The sequence below is a fragment of the Oculina patagonica genome, chromosome 3 (assembly GCF_052425735.1).
Source record: "Oculina patagonica isolate OP01 chromosome 3, crgOcupat, whole genome shotgun sequence".
NCBI classification, from domain to species: Eukaryota; Metazoa; Cnidaria; class Anthozoa; order Scleractinia; family Oculinidae; genus Oculina; species Oculina patagonica.
Window position 1 is genome coordinate 28741126 of NC_135760.1, and position 14656 is coordinate 28755781.

Here is a 14656-nt window from a genome sequence, read left to right on the forward strand (position 1 = left end):
GCACGACTCAAAAAGATCAAGAACCGATGACGTGACACGAAGATGATGTGACGCGAAACAAAAACGTGCATGAATGTTGTGTTCACTAAAATGCTTCTTTGAATGTTTTCTTACGTGAATGGGTCATTGATAGCCTATGCTCTGAGGCTTCGTTGAGCGAATTCTATTCTCTTTTATCACCAGAGGATAAGTGTAAGTGATCCTCTTTCGATTTGTTTTGTGAAATTCAATTTAGTTCCCTGAAAGAGAGAGACCCTGGAACGAGGTTGAAGAATAATTTGTTTCTGATTGACCTGTGCTGAATGCGTTTAAAGGACCTTTCTGTCAGCACGTTTCTCGTTTAATGATGAATTAATTGCGGTTTGATATCAGAATCCAGTGAGTGAGTGAGTGAGTGTTCGAGTGAGAAAATGCGGCCCATAACATAACCTCATTACCATTCGGTAAAAACGAATGACGTGACACGATGATGTGACGCGAAACAAAAACGTGCATGAATGTGTTCATGAATGTTGAGTTTACTAAAACGCGTCACGTGGCAAGCGTATCTCACTTTATTTGCCTTTGCATGTTTTTTTTTTACGTGAATGGGTCATTGACAGCGTATGCTCTGAGGCATCGTAGAGTGAATTCTATTCTCTTTTATCACCAGAGGTTAAGTGTAACTGATCCTCGGCTCTTTCGATTTGTTTTGTTCCCTGAATGAGAGAGACCCTGGGAACGAGGTTGGAGAATAATTTGTTTTTGATTGACATGTGCTGAATGGCGTTTTAAAGAGCCTTTCTGTCAGCACGTTTACTGTTAAATGCATGAATTAATTGCGGTTTAATATCAGAATGGAGTGACGGAAATACGTCACTTCGAGAACGAGAATGATCACTACACCTCATTACCATTCGGTAAAAATGAACTCAAATAACTTCATTAAATTGCCAGTTTCACAAGAAGCCAATACATTATTTTTTATTTAGTTGGGGTTAGCCTGCTGTTTTCTATCGGCTATGTACCGATTTAAAACATTTTAATCACTGCTGGTAATCTTAACAATGTTGGAGGAAATGGTTCGTGGCTATCTCATGATTTAACGAGTCACACCATGCGATCACTCCTTGTATCTGTCACCTCTTCGAAGCCATATTTGCCACCAAAACATGTCTGTATTAATTCGGAAAATCTAAAACACAACGAGGGGAGCGTTTGGGAGCGTTTATACCCTGGCTTAGAACAAACATTGTAGAAACAGTTTATACCAGTTTCTTCGTTCAATGTGCAATGTACGAAAAATTATAGCTCACGAGAAGACGGATTCAAATTACATGCTCATACGGGACGAATTTTCATTGTCCGCGTTTTTGCTGAAAATAATATACATTGCTTATTTTGTTGACAGAGATACAATCTTAGTGAGTATAAGTTTTTGTAACTGTAGAAAAGGAGCTCAGAAAAGAAATAATTCTATCGATAAACGAAGCTTGTAACTTACTAAATTTTCCCAGCTTCGCCGCCATCTTGAAAATTTTACATCCACAATGCATAGCGATCCCAGTGCGCACACCTTCATTACCATTCGGTAACAAAAGGATGGAGGCGGGTCAAGGGGCTCGTTCTTTACCTGTCCATATATGGACTTAACGGAGTTTAGAAAAGGGACTGGGTCCTCTTTACGGGCGAACTCCACTTTATACGTACGCAACGTTGTAGAAGGGCTGAAAAATGGCACGTATCGCAATCTTTTGTTGTTCTAATCATGTTTTTGGTGAGATTATTCTAATTCCTATTTCTTTTTTGGACAGACTACTTATACAGATAAAGGGGAGAAGGTAAGATACTATTAGTGTCGGCGTCTGTCGTTTTTGATGTTCATTCAAAGCGTGCTAAGCTCCCCTGGGGCTAAGCTTATATTAAAACAGCTGAGAAGTTTTATTTTTATCAGCTACGACAAACTTTTAATCTACACTAGCATCAAGGGCAACTTAAAATACCGACATTACGTACTCCTCTTTCACGCAACTAATAAAATCTGCTACTTACTCGAGGCAAAATTGTCGGCCATTTTGAAGGGAAAGCATTACCAAGCATTGCTTCTGACCATGTGAGATTTCTTGTTTTTTCATACATGAAGTAAACATCACACTTAACCTTTTTTTTAAGTTAAAAAAAAGTTGACACCAAGAATCGAACCCGGGTCGTTGGTTTACCAAGCGGGATTCATCCCCACTATGCCACTGACGACCAGCTGCCAGGACCGTGATTTTTTTGGATAGAAATTCCAACCCCATTATAAGAGCTAACCGCAAGCAATCTAACGTGGTGTAATATGTCATCAGCTGTCTCCACATGGTCTGAAGCAATGCTTCGAAGTGATTTCCATTTTGAAGCGCGGACACGAGTCTCGTGACGTAAATTTCGGAGTTGCAAAGGGAACTGGGCCGAGTTTCAAATTTTAACCAATCGTTAAACTGACAACACCACATGAGAGATCATGTCGAGATTAGTCACTTGACTATGTTTGTTGCTTTAAAGGTGAACAGAGACAACATTATGGACCTTGAAAAAAAAAACTAGTCTCTTATTTTGAGACAGCATAACCCAAAACCATGTAAACTCTTAAAATTTTTTATCAGTTTTGTGACAACTGTAAAACTGTACATGACGTGTCAAATCAATGAAATTCGATAATCAATTAAAAATGATTTTAATCGATAAAAATCGATAGTAATTAAATCGATGAAAATCGAAGACCCAAAGAGTTGTGAGTATCGATTTTCATCAATTTTTATCGATTGTCCGGCATTGGCAATTGTTCAATAATGATTTCAGATACGTATGCGCTTTATACAGGCATGTACTAAAACCCGAAACAACGAAACGAAACCACCGAAACCGCCGAAACGACCGAAACGAAACCGCCGGAACAACCGAAACGGCCGAAACGAAACAAAATTACCGAAACAAGCAAAACTTCAATATTTTAGCCACTTACCGTACTATACACTCAGGTTAGCCTACTATACACTCCGTTTAGCCTACTATTCGCTCCGGTTAGCCTACTATACACTCCTGTTAGCCTACTACACACTCCGGTTAGCCTACTTTTCACTTAGGTTAGCCTACTATGCACTCCGGTTAGCCTGTTTACGGTTAGCTCTCAATAATTGTAATGGGTTTTGCTTGTTTCAGTGATTTAGTTTCGTTTCGCTCGTTTCGGTCGTTTCGTTTCGGTGGTTTCGTTTCGTTGTTTCGGGTTTTAGTACATGCCCTTTATACATTGGCAATTGAGTTTTACATATTGTAATTTTTTTCTTTCTTTACAAAAGGAGACATGTATTTCAATTGCTGCTTTTCCTCAAATGTGTCAAAATTGCGAAAAACTTGATTAAAAGCGTGTTCAAAACTCCGAAAATTGTGGTCAGTTGAAACCCGTGATACGTGTACTGTCCTCTAAACAACTCTGTGAACAGACGTGAGTTAACTCGAAATGCCTCTCCTCTGTCGCCTGTCTTTATTGACAATGGGCAGAGGGTTGTAGCCCTTAGCCTCTATTATTAATACGTTCATTTAGAGATGGGATGGAAAAGGTAAACTTTGTCCAAGTTTTCTTGGCCAAAGGCTTCGTTTTGGTCAAATTGATCCATTTCCAAGCTCACAGGACAATGAGCACTCCATCTGAAGAGTGAAGTATTTGAAATAACAACTAAGATGGTCAACTCTTGTTAACCGAATGCAGTCCTCCGTTCAGTCTTCCCAATTTAACCAACCTACCCAATTTACTACTCAATTATTTTTTATATTTCACCTCTACTAACCCTAACCCTAAGCATCATGTTTCATGAATTAGGCTTTGTGGCCCTGAATAAAAGACAATTTAAAATTGATTGTTTACGTGTGATACTGGCAAAACTGTTGATGACATTGTTTGCTACAAAGATGCTTAACAACATAAAATAGCCAGGGCAAAGGCATGAACTTATTTACTTCCACCACTGTTGTTAACAACAACAGAATGGTCACCCTGATCAATTTCACATTTTAGTTCATGATTAGAGTCATAATTACAATTGCATGCTAAATCTTCATTCATCCCCCTCCCCAGAGCATTTGATTGCTAATAAACTCATGTTTCTTTGAGATGAAATCAAGAAATAATTTACTATTTCATGCACTAACCAGGACAAAATGGCGAAAAACATAAAGAAAGTAATTTTGTAACCCTTGTTGTATATAAATTAACCATGTTCATTTTATCTAAATTTTGCATTTGTATTCTTGTGCAAATATTAATTTTTATCATAGTTCTTCATTTCTGCTTTCAAAACAACTGCTACTCATACTAAAAATTCTGTGAGGCATGTGGTATTACCGTAACAATAATTTCATTCATGTGATGCAATCAGTCATAGGCTCAGGGAGCCTGATTCTTCCATGAATACATTCAGGCCATGTTTGGCCCTTGACCCCCCCCCCCCATGTGGAAGTTCTTAAAAATATACCTTGATTTTTTTTATGATTTTGGAAGGATTATATTTATAAACTGTTAGAACACTTGTTGGACCATCTGTGTTACATACTGATGTAGAATGATTCTATGATTTTGAAGGGGATTTTATATTCATAAAGTTAAACTGTTTGAAAACACGTAGGTCTGTGTACATACTGATGTAGCATGATACAAATACAAGTGCATGAGTCAGTCTGAAATTTAAAATTCTATCTAACACCTGACTTTTCCTGTTAATATTGATTACTATCTGGAGATCTGTTAAAAATTTTCAAAAGTAATGCGACTTTTTTAATTTTCACAAACATGTTTCAACGGTACATCCGTCATCGTCAGTGTGACGGTTATGAAAGTTTACAGTGATTTAAAACGTGCCTGTTACAAATCATACGTTACATTGCGTTGAAAAGCAATACGCTAGATAAATTTTGAAGTTAACGGAATTAAAAAGAAGGCGCGCGCGTGCAGCTATAGGGAAAGCGTCAAATTGATGTGTTTAACCTGTTGATTAAGGCCCGGCTTTTCCCACTTGATGTACATAGACTCCTTTAGCTTAACCTGGTACTTGGTAGGTGCAGAGTCTAAGATCTTGAAGCAGTCTAAGTTACAAGAGGTACGGCATGACTCTGAAGCCTGCAAATGCTTATAAACGTGAGAGGTTCTGTCCGATGACAAGTGCTCGTGCACGCGCGTGGAGAAATGTCGGCTTGTTTCGCCAACGTAACGAGCATTACAGCTTGCACAAGAAAATTTGTACACGATGCGCGTACGGAGCCTGTCAGGGAGAAGATCTTTCACGTTAAACAAGTTCTTAATTTTAAAAGTAGAATAAACAAATTTGATGTCTATGGGTTCTTTTTAATTCCGTTAACTTCAAATTTATCTAGCGTATTGCTTTTCAACGCAATGTAACGTATGATTTGTAACAGGCACGTTTTAAATCACTGTAAACTTTCATAACCGTCACACTGACGATGACGGATGTACCGTCGAAACATGTTTGTGAAAATTAAAAAAGTCGTATTACTTTTGAAAATTTCTACATTTTTGTTGCTGTCTCGACCATTTAGATCTGTTAAACCTTCTAAAGAACTGGTTCTTTTTTTTTAGCCTGAGGTTGGGTCCTTTGTTGCATTTGATCACATCACATTTTGGGTTGGAAATGCCAAGCAGGTTAGTATTAGTTAACAGCACAAGCATCTTTGATCTTTTGTATTTTTGCGTCCTTAGCAAAATCAAAATAGATGCCAATTGATGGACATCTTAAATAACTATAATTCCATTTCTTTCCACAGGCAGCCTCATTTTACTGCAACAAAATGGGATTTGAACCATTTGGATACAAAGGACTTGAGACTGGGTCAAGAGAAGTGGTGTCACATGCTGTCAAACAGGACAAGGTGCAATTTAATAGTGATTTTAAGGTTCAAGCTTTGTACTCTTGGGCAAGCCACTTTACTCTCACAGTATCTTTCCACCCAGGAGTATATGGGAACTGGCAAATGGTCAAAATATTAATGGTCCTTGCTGCCATCCTATCATTGGTCAAATCAGTCTGTTTTATCATCTAATATTGGTAGTCTCAGTAAAAGCCTGTTCGTGATATTTTCTTTCAGATCATTTTTGTGTTCCAGTCTCCTCTCAATCCATCAGGAAAGACATCAGAAGGTAAGTTGGTGAGATTAATAATGTTTGAATGAGGTGCCCAGAAACAATTATACTAAAAAAGGTTGAACCACAAACCTATAAATACTTTACTACTAAAGGGAAATAACTAAAAGTGGCTATAAGCCACTAAACTCGGAAAAGTTATTAATGCAACAAGAATCGAAAACAACAAACTGACAAATAAAGGTTTGCTAATACAAATGATGTTATACTTTCCAAACTTCTGTTTACTTCACTTTTATTGTCATCAAATACTGATCGAGAGCAGACCGAAAGGCCAAGAGATAGAGTTCCTATCTGTTGCAAATTGATTTCTTTCTTTTTATTTTTCCTTTTTGTTATTTGAAGGTAACGAAAAATAATAATAATATTTTTTTTTCACCAAATCGTACTGAAATAAATTCATCTTTAGCTGAGTGTTTTGGGTTAGTTTTTTTTTTCTAACTGGTTCTAAAAAACCAAAGGTTTACGGTCTCGGCTTATAGCTGAATAAATATCATAATATCATTTCAAGAAAACTGACATTAATACAATATTTTGGTTGGTGACTAAGCATGTTAATTTTATGTAATTTAACAAGAAATCTAGGTATCAGAGAAAAGGTCTAATTCTCTAGAGGCCTTAAAACACTTGCATGCATTGCGTGCATATGTCTAACAGGAAACGAGTGAAGGAGTGATGGAGTGAAGGAGTGAAGGAGTGAATTCACTTCGCCCACTACAACTCTTTTCCGAGTTAAAAACTGGAATTATAATGGTATTATGTGTTATTGTCATGATAAACCAAAAAGGAACATTTATTAAGGTTGGTTGGGACTGTGTTATAAACATCAAACTTGAAGAGAAGTGGGCTGCTACGTGAGCTGATATTGCTGCCTGAACACCAGCGCCAGTTATTGTCTATTGATATCACTTGTGTAATAAATAAAATGACTTGTTAAATGCACTCTGACACACAGTACTTAATAATAATTATAATAATAATAAAATAATAATAATAATAATGATAATGACTTTATTTATATGTCAATCTACGTTATTATAGGAAATTATCGCTCTATGAAATTAACACAAATTTTAAAAATTCACATTAATTTAAGTCATGTTTATTTTTCTGGGACCTTAACTTCAATTAATATTACCTCAAATCCTGGATCCTGTCTAGACATAGTGGACTTTCTCTTTTCTGCAAACTGTATTCTGATCTTTTGCAATAAAAAATCCTACTGGTATATAATGTGTATATTTCCAGTTTGTGCCTGCTTTCAGAAGGGCAGTTCGACATTGCACATCAATTTTTTTTTATGATTTCAGCCAAAAAAATTAAAATTTGTTGTTGTTGTTGCCAGAGCAAACTGCTCTTCCTAGTGACAATCATGTTAATTTCCTTCATTTTAAAAGTTTACCTTTAAAATTATTATTACTAAGTTTTCACCACAACAAGTTTGTTCTGAACAAGATTCTTCCACGCAGTCATATAGATCTGTGGATTTGCTTCTGACACTGGCTGTTAGTGAATATATATAAATGGTTATATTTTTATATGTACTGAAATTTACCATTGCACTGAAAAGCTGCAAACCAAGTATATTTTCATTCGCAAACCCATGTAAACTAATCAAATGGCACATACTGCCTTTTTCACATGTGAGAAAAATGATATGTTCAATCAGAAGGCGGGTATCATGACTGATGACCGACAAATACTTTGAAGTGCTTTGCATTGTTTCAGGAAATAGCTTGCGTGGACTTTTGGAGTATCCTTGACTGAATTCTTTATTAAAAAGGGCAATTGATCTATTTACGTACCGGTATATACCGGTAATAAACACAATTCCACATGAAAAGTGCTTTGTACAGTGTTAACGCACTTGTTTAATAGTTTGTATACGCACACACTTTCCATGGAGTATTCTATATATAGTATACATATTAAATATTCAATTTTTGTTAGTTATGGGAAAACACCTGATGCTACATGGTGATGGAGTTAAAGATGTTGCCTTTGAAGTTGAGGACTGTATAGCTCTTTACAAGGTAACTGTGTTTGGATTATTTTGTGTACCATTTGCCCTCAAGGGTATGCATGACTCTCATTCATGTTACAATTTTAAGAGATCTGCACTTCACTGCTTGAATTTCAACACAAGTCTTGTTGTGTGTCCTCGGTTATCACTGAATCTAGCTTATGCTGATGTTCTCAATAGTGCAACATGTTGTAATGCTGTTTTATTTATTTCCATTATAAAGGCTGCCATAAAACGTGGTGCTGTATCTGTGCATGAGCCATGGGATGAGACAGATGAAGGGGGCACAGTGACTTTTGCTACTGTTCAGACAGTAAGTACTGCAATAACAAATGTTGGCATTAGGTAGCTTTATTGAGTAGCTGATCTAAGTTGTAGTTAGATCTATAAAATTGTTCAAAGCAGGTAATGATTTGTTTGTTGAATTATCATTGTTTCATTGTAGTATGGTGACACCACACACACATTTGTTGAGAGAAAGGGATTTAATGGTCTTTTTCTACCAGGCTACAAACCTGCAATGACCAAAGATTGTCTTCTTGCTAAGCTGTAAGTACCTTCCTAAAAAGCAATAATATTATTATATGGCCGTGTCTCCTAAAATCTGAATTCATGAATTTGATTGGCTAAAATCGATATTGACTGCAGTCAATGATCATGAGAAAGTTACAAACAAAAATACAAAAACATTGACTTGTTTCTGCTAAAAATACTAATTGACTTGAGCAAAAAAGCTTGTTGGGAAGAAAAGTAGGGAAAAAGTAGAGAGAATGAGCAAACTTCAAACAGTTCAGACCTGCAGTGAAAACACCAGCTGGAGTTGAAATTATGAAGTATTTACAAGGCCAGAGGTAAAACATTCAACACACAACTATTTAGTTTATCGCAAGCATGGGACAAAACAAAATTGAGTCCTTTATATGGGTTGAACATTTGACCTTCCACAATTCCAGTCGGATGCTGAGCTTCAACTTGTAGTGAGCTGGATCATTTACTAATAGGCTTTTTATTTTCATCAAGTTTGGTGATAAATAGGATATTCAGCTCAGCCACACTGTAGTAAGTAACTGACTTCCACTGGGGACCCTCAAAACTATTCCTATTTCTCACACATGACTGTTACTGCAGTATGACCAAGCCCCATCTTTGTATTCATCACCACCTGATTACTTTGTTGTTGAACTCATTGCAGTTGTTTTCTCCTTATCATACAGACCACCAGGCAAACTTTGTTTTATTGACCATGTGGTTGGTAATCAGCCAGAAGATGAGATGGTGTCTGTAGCTGAATGGTGAGTGTGCTGAATTAGAGGTTTGTGAATTTGACTGGGGATATTGCCATCTCAGAATGGGATTCTAGTCCATTCACACTCAGGTTACCCCTAGATAGTTTTGTCAGTTATTTAACTTTTATAGGAGAGAGGCCCTTTGAGAATAGTGTCCTAATTCTCATGAGCACAACACTATACTTCTGAATCTTATTGGGCCAGACACACTTGCCATAAGGTCACTTCCAACTGAATACCCAGCATCACAAAAAAGCTCAAACTGATTAAACCAAGAAGTCAGAATTGTGGGTCTGACCAACTTACTCTTATATTATTGAGTCCACTGGATACCTATTGTACAGCAGTTGAGTATAATAGTGTTAACGTATTTACTCAAATAAGCTCCGCCCCCTAATAAGCGCCGCCCTCGAATAAGCACCGCATTTCGGACAAAAAAGTTAATAAGGGCCGCCCCCGAATAAGCGCCGCAGTCCCGATGCAGCGCTTATTAGAGGAAATGCGTTTCGCTAAAAACTGCACTACAAAGCAACTCTAATACAAACTTGGACATTTGGTTTCATCAAAAGCCATGTTTTGCAGCTTGCAGTGATGGTTTTACTGCTCGCCCATTTGTTTTCTATCAAACATTCTTACAATATGTAAATGTTGTGAAGGCCGCGAACTTTGCTAGGACAGCTGGCGCCACTACTCTCTTCAGCAAGAGACGAATACTGACAATCAGAAGATGCTATTTTGGATAACTGTAAAATATGACTCTTTGTAGAGTCCAAATTTTAAATTTTTCGCACTTGAAGTGCAAAAAATTTAATAAGTGCTGTGGCGCTTATTCGAGTAAATACGGTAATAAATGTAAAATCTTAACATAAGCAGTTGCTGGATTAGTGTGTGTGCTCATCTTGTTTTACAATGGCTTGAAGGTATGAGAAGAACTTACAGTTTCATAGGTTTTGGTCTGTGGATGACAAACAGGTGTGTTATACATGGTATCCTTCTTTGTATTACAAAACAATTTAGTAATTTATTCATGCTGTTTTTCATTAAAAGGACAGAACTAAAATTCCAATCAAATATGACCCACTGCACCAGGCTTTTAGCCAGGATTTAAAAAGTGAGAGTCCAAAATTTTTAAAAGGCCTGACTTTGTCCCCATAGGAGGGCCTGCGGAGCATGCAAGGTGTTTTTCTGGAGTTATGAGTGCAAAGGTATCTAAAGATTTCCCAATTTGCTAAAAAAAAATCTGTATCCAGTTATTCATATCAATTTTCTCTGAAAAATGGCCGTCCATAGGACTCCTGGACTCCCACCTGGCCAAAAGCCTGCACTGCACTGTAAAACCCAAGAAGTTTGTTTACCTAATGTTATAGGAAATTTACGCTTCATGAAATTAAGGCGAATTTCAAAAATTCGCGTTAATTTAAGTCACGTTTATTTTTGTTAATGCTAATTTCCGCGCCGTTAATTAAGTGGAGCATTAATTTCCATGACCTTAATTTCCATTATTTTGGCCCCAATTTCTCGCCACAGCCCAGACGTTCTTGACCCCAAAGAAAAAGCATTATTTCACCAGCGTAGAAATCTGCCGGTATCACTGAAACTGTGAAGAACGCTCGAGGCAATTAGATTCCTTCGCTTAACCCCTACGTTTAGGATTATACGCCTAGTGTTGAAATAAACTTGTTCCTGCTGTCTCAACAAGTTTTTTTTTTTCTTTATGTTTGTCGCGTTTTTTTTTTTAATTTTGGAGGTATAAAGACCAAAAGAGCCGGCTGGGTTTTTTTCAATGAGCTGGCTTAGTTTTTGCGCTGCTAAACCCCTGCATATTCACTGTCACATCACCATGAGAGACAAATGGCCACTGCCCTTCAACTCAGTGTCTTGTTATTTAGATTCACACGGAGTACAGTGCACTCAGGTCCATTGTGGTTACAAACTGGGAGGAAACAATAAAGATGCCAATCAATGAACCAGCCCCTGGCAAAAGAAAGAGTCAGATACAGGTATACATTCTGAGAAGATTTTCTTATTTTCTAGGTTCAGTTAGGCAGAAAAATAATTTAGTTCGTCTACAAATTTGAAAACAAATTTAGTTGATCTTCAAATTTGAAAACAAATTTAGTTGATCTACAAATTTGAAAACTAAATTAGTTGAACTACAAATTTGAAAACAAATTTAGTTGATTAAGAGAAGATCTCATCTCCAGTGATTTTGCACTTGTCTAATGTAGTTTTGTAGAATATAGTTATAATTATTGTTCAAGGTGATTTCCAGTCCATTCTGTCATGTTTATGTCAGCTTCTCACAAAGGAATGTTTGCACGCCCAAAAAAATTCTGAGACAAAATTACCTTTTTCTTCATTGTCAACCTCGGCTATTCTTACAAAACAATAATAATGAGTAGAAGAACCTCAACACTATTCCAAACCAATGTTTCAGCTCATAATTTGAGTACTAACAATCCGTAATGGTGCTCCAAAACCTTTATGTACGCTATTACTGATCAGAAGTGTAACATATCAAGACCATCAACAAATTCAAAACAAAAATGAAAACAAACCCTGAGACTGTGCAGTATGGACTGGAAATCACCTTTAAGCTGTTGAACAGAATTGTGATTTGAACATTGCAAACTTGTCACATTTCAGGAGTATGTTGACTACTATGGAACAGCAGGAGTACAACACATTGCCCTCAATACTTCTGACATAATCACATCTGTAAGTTATCATGGCTACACCATCTACACAACAACAAACAAAAAAACCCACTTGTTTCCTTAATTAAGATTACTTTCAGGATGACTTCCACAATACTCATATTAATATTATACTGTCTTGAAACAAATTTGTGTCATAACATAAACACTATTTTGTACTAATTTATTCTTGAGTTAAATAGAAGTGAACCTTAAAAACACCAGTCTAAGGAGAGTTTTTGTTGTTTAATTAATTTTTTCACATTTTCCTCGCACATGGTGAGGACCTCTATCTTCCAGGTGTTTGCTGATTGCTTAGCATTGCTTTTGTCTTCAGATAAGGAATTTGAAGGAGAGAGGCATGAATTTTCTTGTGATTCCTGACACATATTATGAGAACCTCCGTGCACGGCTCAAGGATGCGCCAATCACTGTAAAAGAGGATCTGAATGTGGTGAGTTGGTGTTCTTTTGGTTGAAAGCTTTTGGCTTTGTGTTTATACAAGAGATACAAGTGTTTTTGCTAGACTGTTGTAGAAATACCTGGAATGTAGTGCAAATGTTGTCTTACTAAGTAACTCAGGTTCTATCACTGATATATTTTGACTCAAACCAACACCTGCTCCCCGGATAACCTTATAAGAGCTTCAGGCGGTGCACTGATGCACTGTGGGGAAAATGAACTGAAGAGTTTGAGCCTAGCAAGTAATCTTGTGTTTTGCCAGAGAAATGTCTTGAGGTAAATGTGAAGTTTTGACACTCTTAGTTGCTTCATGACAGCAGAGCAGTCATCTGGCTGCTCTGATACTCTTATCAGGTGACTACACAAACCTTTATGTGTGCCTGTTTTCATATTACTTTAGTAAAAGCGTCATATTTTAAGTTTCTCGTTTCCCCTTACACAGCTTCAAGAACTGAAGATTTTAGTCGACTTTGATGACAAGGGTTACCTGCTGCAGATTTTTACCAAACCAATGCAAGACAGGCCAACTTTGTTCTTGGAAGTTATACAGAGGCACAATCACCAGGTAAGGGAGAGGTCCCTGGAAACGAGCTCATCAAATGTTTTCTTCATACTCCAATTTGCCCCTGCCGGGACCTTACTGATTTCCATGCATGGTTTCTGGCTTTGATATTAAATGCAGACTCCTTCACAGCCGTTGTTTGCGTAATACACATCTCCTTCACCACCGACTTCTTAAATCATAAATGTATTTCTATCCAGTGAATGCATACATGTATTTTTTTAAACCCCGCAAAGACCTGGCTAAACGGTTAAACATTTTCAACGTCATGTTGGATAAACCGAATAAACACTATTCTTCGTGTAAATGTTTGAATTAGAGGCGGCTGAATGATCAAATATGTTTCATTGTTTAGCCAGGCCTTACTAGCTTGGAAAGTAATGTACAATAGGGAGAATTTCTTTCAAGCGCGACTGTAGCTCACTTCTGTTCTTGTCTTGTTTGTTCAGGGGTTTGGAGCTGGAAACTTTAAGTCGCTTTTTGAAGCAATCGAGCTGGATCAAGGAAGGAGAGGAAACCTTTACTAACTTGTCAATTCCTGCCGCAATTTCGCATTTTAATTGTGCTGTGTGGTAGTCTTATTTTACAAAACCAATCATATAGTTTCAATCATTATCATCGTTATCATCATCATCATCATCATCATCATCATCATCATCAACGTCATTTCCTTCAAAAGAAACGCAAATGTCTTGATAAGGAAAAAGGAAAACATGAGCTATCGTTTAACACAGCTGGATTTGGACTGGAATGCATAAAATAAGTACAGACCTAAGTACAGTGCGCGGATTTGCGTTCGTGTCCAAGAAGAGCGCGTAGCAGTGTGTTTGTGAGTCCGTGGGTGCTTGAGGGAGCATTTTTATTAGCGGCCAACAAATTGTAAGGCGTAATTTATGACTGTTGGACCATGTATAAGATGGTGGGTTAAATATCTTGAATAAACTTAAAGTTAAAGGAACGTTTTTGAAAGCATTATTAATCGGGCAGGGCCTGGGCCCAATTCATAATCTGTGTCAGATTTTGTTTTTTTGTCGGTAAATCGTTCCAGACGCACGCGGCCCAGCCGACTCCTTGGTCACGGTCACGCAAGTTTTGATGTTTCGGTTAGCGGTCGCTCGTATTATGAACACTCTGCTCTCTGTTCAGTGTGGAGTGTATGTTTGTGTCATTCGTCCGTTTGATTCAGCGGGCACTGAATTTTTACAATGCAAAGCCGAGAAGTGTTTTGACATGTCTAAGCTAATCAAAATCATGAAACGATTACCCACGGGCCCAGGCGACTACTTGGTCACGCAAGTTTTGATTTTTATTGGCGATAGCTCGCCTGTAGTTATAAATAACCATACATCTATTTTAAAAATATTTACGAATTCTCTGCGCTCTGTTTTTTGTGAAATATTTATTTTTTAATTCAAGCGTATGGCTCGATAGCCTCCTACGCAGACGTTCTTCGTGGGG

General features: G+C 37.3%; 1 protein-coding gene across 1 annotated transcript; it reads left to right on the top strand.

Annotated features, from left to right (window-relative positions):
- The first annotated feature begins 1652 nt into the window (after positions 1-1652).
- LOC144647386 (4-hydroxyphenylpyruvate dioxygenase-like) lies at positions 1653-14156 on the top strand. Its single transcript, XM_078507190.1, has 15 exons — positions 1653-1716; positions 1794-1820; positions 5609-5671; positions 5794-5898; positions 6115-6166; positions 8120-8202; positions 8416-8505; positions 8638-8741; positions 9407-9484; positions 10399-10450; positions 11368-11478; positions 12125-12196; positions 12512-12628; positions 13079-13201; positions 13648-14156. Exons 1-15 carry the CDS (start codon positions 1714-1716, stop codon positions 13723-13725), a joined length of 1158 nt encoding a protein of 385 aa, XP_078363316.1. The 5' UTR covers positions 1653-1713; the 3' UTR covers positions 13726-14156.
- The last annotated feature ends 500 nt before the right edge of the window (positions 14157-14656 follow it).

What these genes read in the sequence shown, in the direction of transcription:
- LOC144647386 (XM_078507190.1), top strand. An exon ending in AAAGAAAGAGTCAGATACAG is followed by an intron (nt 11,479 to 12,124) that starts GTATACATTCTG and finishes GTCACATTTCAG; the next exon opens with GAGTATGTTGACTACTATGG. An exon ending in TAAAAGAGGATCTGAATGTG is followed by an intron (nt 12,629 to 13,078) that starts GTGAGTTGGTGT and finishes CCCCTTACACAG; the next exon opens with CTTCAAGAACTGAAGATTTT.